At 36.3% G+C, this 4,524-nt stretch overlaps 1 protein-coding gene across 1 annotated transcript; it reads left to right on the top strand.

Annotated features, from left to right (window-relative positions):
• The first annotated feature begins 1,250 nt into the window (after positions 1–1,250).
• LOC126625609 (protein NRT1/ PTR FAMILY 2.8-like) lies at positions 1,251–4,524 on the top strand. Its single transcript, XM_050294657.1, has 4 exons — positions 1,251–1,263; positions 2,139–2,279; positions 2,388–2,605; positions 2,961–4,524. The coding sequence occupies exons 1-4, from the start codon at positions 1,251–1,253 to the stop codon at positions 4,458–4,460; spliced, it is 1,872 nt and encodes a 623-aa protein (XP_050150614.1). The 3' UTR covers positions 4,461–4,524.

Raw genomic sequence — 4,524 nt, 5'->3', positions numbered from 1 at the left:
AAATAAATAATTAATTCATATTGGCTAATTATTAATTCATAGTAATTATGACTCTCTAGAGAATATTATTGGAGTACAACCTTTTTTTAGAGCTCATAGAATAACTTTTGATAGTTTTAGTTAAAACTTTGCAATAAAATACTGAGCATGATAGAAGATACTTACAAAAAAAAAAATAAACAAATATAATATGGTAGAAGGTAGTGCAATGAAAATATGTCTACTCTTATTTTCAAAGTATAACAGAATAAAAGTAAATAAACTTAATTTATCTATCTCTATTATTATAATGCCAAATCTTCCTTTTTAAAAAAAATTAATAATTGCGAGCCTTTCTCTTTGGTGTTACAAGTTTCATCATAATTTTCCATAAATTGTCAGTTGGTAGGGAGAGAGGATCGGTAGGATCGAACCCGTACCATGGTGCATAGATAACATTGTTTTCTGCCATTGTAGCAAGACATTACTTGCAAATGAGCCAATTAATTAAAATGGTAAAAAAAAAATACTCCCGTGTAGATGTATACTCTAGAAAAAAATTAACATCTAAGAAAAAAACAAGTATCAAGTATAAGAAAAATAATTAAGAAAAAAAAATTAGTACGGGCATGCCAAGAGACTAGTACAATGTTAACAAACACAGAACTTTGTATTAAACATTTATTATTATTTATTTTTCAATAAATTCTGTAAACAATCAACAAAAAGCCTAATTTACAACCAAAGTGATCAGATAAGTTCTTGTTAGGCAACACATAAGTTTGGTTTTGAATATACAGTAAAAGATTGGGATCGGAGAAACTCAAGGCTTGGGATAAGAAGAAATATTTTGTTTGTAGTTTGTACTGAAGTTTGTTGAGGTACGTAGTGCAGGTAAACTTAGAATCCAAGTCAGTGGTCAAAACTCACAAGCCATCACACCCATAACAAGCTGCTTCACATTTCACTCACCAATCATAACTATGTCAACACTTGAAGACTAAACTTTCAAGATTTTTACTTAATTACCTCTAACCGTTTCCGATTTCGTACCTTAGATAATTATCCGGGTAAGCCGGAAGAATCAAATCTGTGATAATTATCTATCCTAATTTTGATTACACTAACTAATTAAGATAAACTATTCGACCAAAAAAAAAGGATAAATTAAGCTCTTATCTCTACTAATTAATAAAACACTTATAGTCAACCAAAACCTTATAAAATTACCAGTTTAACCCTCCAATTAAAACAAAAAATGAATAAAAAATATGGGGCAGAATTGTAATTTCATACAACCAAATTTTGCTGTTTTTTTTCTTCAAAACCTCACCTACATATAATTCTAACATATCTCTAATTAAATAAATAAAAAACATTTCCCACTCCCACATTTTCTATCACTCTCTTCCTCTCTCCTTCTCTCCTTCTATATCAAAAACAAAAATAAAAAAATTTCTCACACACTTTGTGTGCCCATATGCTAGTATATAATAAAACAATAAAGCTACTAGACTCACCCCATTGTCCTATTTTCCCACCCACCTTAAAAAGTTAAAAAAATTAAAATGCTATTTCCCTACCCACTATTATTCCCAAAATAACCTTTAATATATACATACATATGAAATTATAAAATTGTCTCTTAAAAAATATAACAAATAATATATAAATAAAAAACTAAGGTCTGCAAATTCAAATGAAAACGATAGAGGTATCCAAATTCAAAAGAATTCGACAACGACAAATTTAAAAAATACGATGGACAAATTCAAATGACCTACACACAAATTATTCTTCTACATTTTCAATGGAAACATAATCTTTTATCTCTTATGTAGAAGCGTCATCTTTCACCTGTTCAATGAAAAAGTCATCTTATAAGTCCATTGATATTTTTTTACTTTCTCTAAATGAAAGGAGATGAAAATATGAGTTAGGGTTTAAGGTTGTCTCCCACGCCCAACCTTTTTCTTTTTTCTTTTTTTTTAAATTAAGCAAAACAAGATAATTAATGTCCTTATTAGTCTTTTTGCCAACGGACAAATTTGTAATTAAAAATTTCATTAAAAGGTGGGTGGGAAGATGACATTGGGCTGAGAATAACACCACTCTACAACAAAGGGACGCAATGTGGTTTAAGAGAGGTTGGTGACCAGCAAGTGCGGAAAACATAGAGAGGAAGAGAGAGAGAAAGAGAAAGAAAGAGATGGAGAATGCGAATGATTCTTCACCATTAGAGCAAGCGCTTCCTCCAAACCCTAGAAAAGGAGGATGGAGAGCTATCAAATACATTCTTGGTACACAATATCATATTATCTTGTATTCAATTTTTTTTCATGTGATTTATGATGGGGTTTTGGCTTGCCTTTTCGTTAATTTTGTTTCGTTTGTTGATTTATATGAAGGGAATGAATCGTTCGAGAAGCTGGCTTCGATGAGTTTGATAGCCAACATCACAGTGTACTTGAGTACAAGATACAACTTAAGTGGAATATTTGTTGTAAATGTGATTAATATATGGAATGGTACATCCAATGCTGTAACACTAGCAGGTGCCTTTTTGTCTGATGCTTATCTGGGCAGATTTCGTGCTCTTCTCCTTGGATCCATATCATCTTTCCTGGTAATAATTACGATTTATATGTCTCTCTTCTAATTAGAAGTTCTCACTCTTGATTAATCAATTTAACCCATTATTTGGAATTTCAGTCGTACAAAACTCACGTTGAAGTGAAATATTTAACTGATATTCCACGTTGAAGTGAAATAGTTAACTGATATTCTATATGCTTAGAACAAAAATAGAACTAGAAAGACACTAAACAGACAACAAATTAGCACCAAACCGGTGTTTATACATGGCTTATCATCTGTTTAGTGTGTCCCATTTCTATTTTATTCAACACTGAATCCAGGAAAATGGTGACTTTGTACGTGAGGTTGCAAATTTTTCTTCACACTTTTTCATTTTATTTCAGGGTATGGGAGCCATAACCCTTACTGCATCTATAGATAGCTTAAGACCCTCCACCTGCAAAGAGCCAGACCATTGCCCTCAGCCCCACACTTGGCAGCTGGTCTTCCTCTACATTGCTCTTGGACTGCTCTCCGTAGGAGCAGGGTTCATCAGGCCCTGCAACATTGCCTTTGGTGCTGATCAATTTGACACCAGAACAGCGAAAGGAAGGGCGCAACTAGAAAGCTTCTTCAATTGGTGGTATTTCTCTTTCACAGTTGCCCTAGTTGTGGCCCTCACTGGAGTTGTGTACATCCAGACCAATATCAGTTGGGTCATAGGGTTTGCCATTCCCACTGCCTGCCTTGCTTCCTCTATCACCATTTTCTTGTTCGGCCGCCACACTTACATTTACTTGAAGCCTCAAGGGAGCATTTTTTCGGACATAGCCAAGGTCATCACGGCTGCCTGTCGAAAATCAAGAGTTAGGGTTGCACTGGCTTCCGAGCACTCATTTTATGATCCTCCACTAAACAATGCATCTGATCAGCCACATATGATCTTGAAGCTCTCTCACACTAATCGCTTCAGGTTCCTTGACAGAGCTGCAATAATAACGAACCCGAATGAATTGGACAATCAAGGCAAGCCTAGGAGCAGTTGGAGGCTGTGCAGCCTCCAACAAGTTGAGCAACTGAAGTGCTTAGTGGCAATTCTTCCAGTTTGGGTTACGGCAATTGGGACTTTCATGTGCATGGACCAACATAGCACATTCGGGGTCTTACAACTATTGCAAACGGACAGATCCATGGGATTGCATTTCAAATTCGCACCCGGATGGATGAATATCATAGCCATGCTTGCACTTGCAACGTGGATATTCATCTACGAGCAAATTTACCTCCCGCTGGCCCGAAGAAGGAGCAGGAGGAACAAAAGACTGACAATGCAACAGAGGATCAACACTGGCATTGTGCTGTCCATTGTGTCAATGTTGGTATCTGGAATAGTTGAAGAACATCGGCGGAAAACTGCTTTGAAACACGGATCATTTATTGCGCCCGTGAGCTTTGCTCTACTCTTGCCACAGTTTGTCTTATCAGGGTTGACTGAGGCCTTTGCCGCTGTTTCCATAATGGAGTTTTTCACCATGCAAATGCCGGAGAGCCTGAGGACTGTTTCCGGGGCAGTCTTCTTCCTCAGCTTATCGGTTTCGAGTTATCTAGGCTCTTTGATAGTCAATATAGTCCACAAGGCAACCCAAATGAAGGGGAAAACTCCGTGGCTCGGCGGTCATGACCTTAACAAGAATAAGCTGGACTACTACTACTACATCATTGCTGGCATCGGAGTTGTTAACCTTGTGTATTTCAATTTCTTTGCTCGACATTACGTAACGGTTGGAAGGTCCGGAAAAGGGGTAAGGGAGATGCAGCTGGAGAATCCGAGTGTGCATGGTTCAAGAGACCGAGTGGAACGTGAATCGAAGGATGAGGAGAAAGGGTTGGGAACTCATGCGTAGATGGAGATGGACATAATTATGTTATTTGTGCTTTTATGTTATTTATGCTATTTTGTTTGTTAAG

The sequence above is a fragment of the Malus sylvestris genome, chromosome 6, assembly GCF_916048215.2.
Source record: "Malus sylvestris chromosome 6, drMalSylv7.2, whole genome shotgun sequence".
Classification (NCBI taxonomy): Eukaryota; Viridiplantae; Streptophyta; class Magnoliopsida; order Rosales; family Rosaceae; genus Malus; species Malus sylvestris.
Note: the sequence above shows the minus strand (reverse complement) of the source record. Positions and strands in the feature narration are given on the sequence as shown.

Excerpts from the sequence above, each read along its gene's own strand:
- LOC126625609 (XM_050294657.1), top strand. Across the intron at positions 2,280-2,387 it reads AGCTATCAAATACATTCTTG|GGAATGAATCGTTCGAGAAG; the intron begins GTACACAATATC and ends ATTTATATGAAG. Across the intron at positions 2,606-2,960 it reads GATCCATATCATCTTTCCTG|GGTATGGGAGCCATAACCCT; the intron begins GTAATAATTACG and ends ATTTTATTTCAG.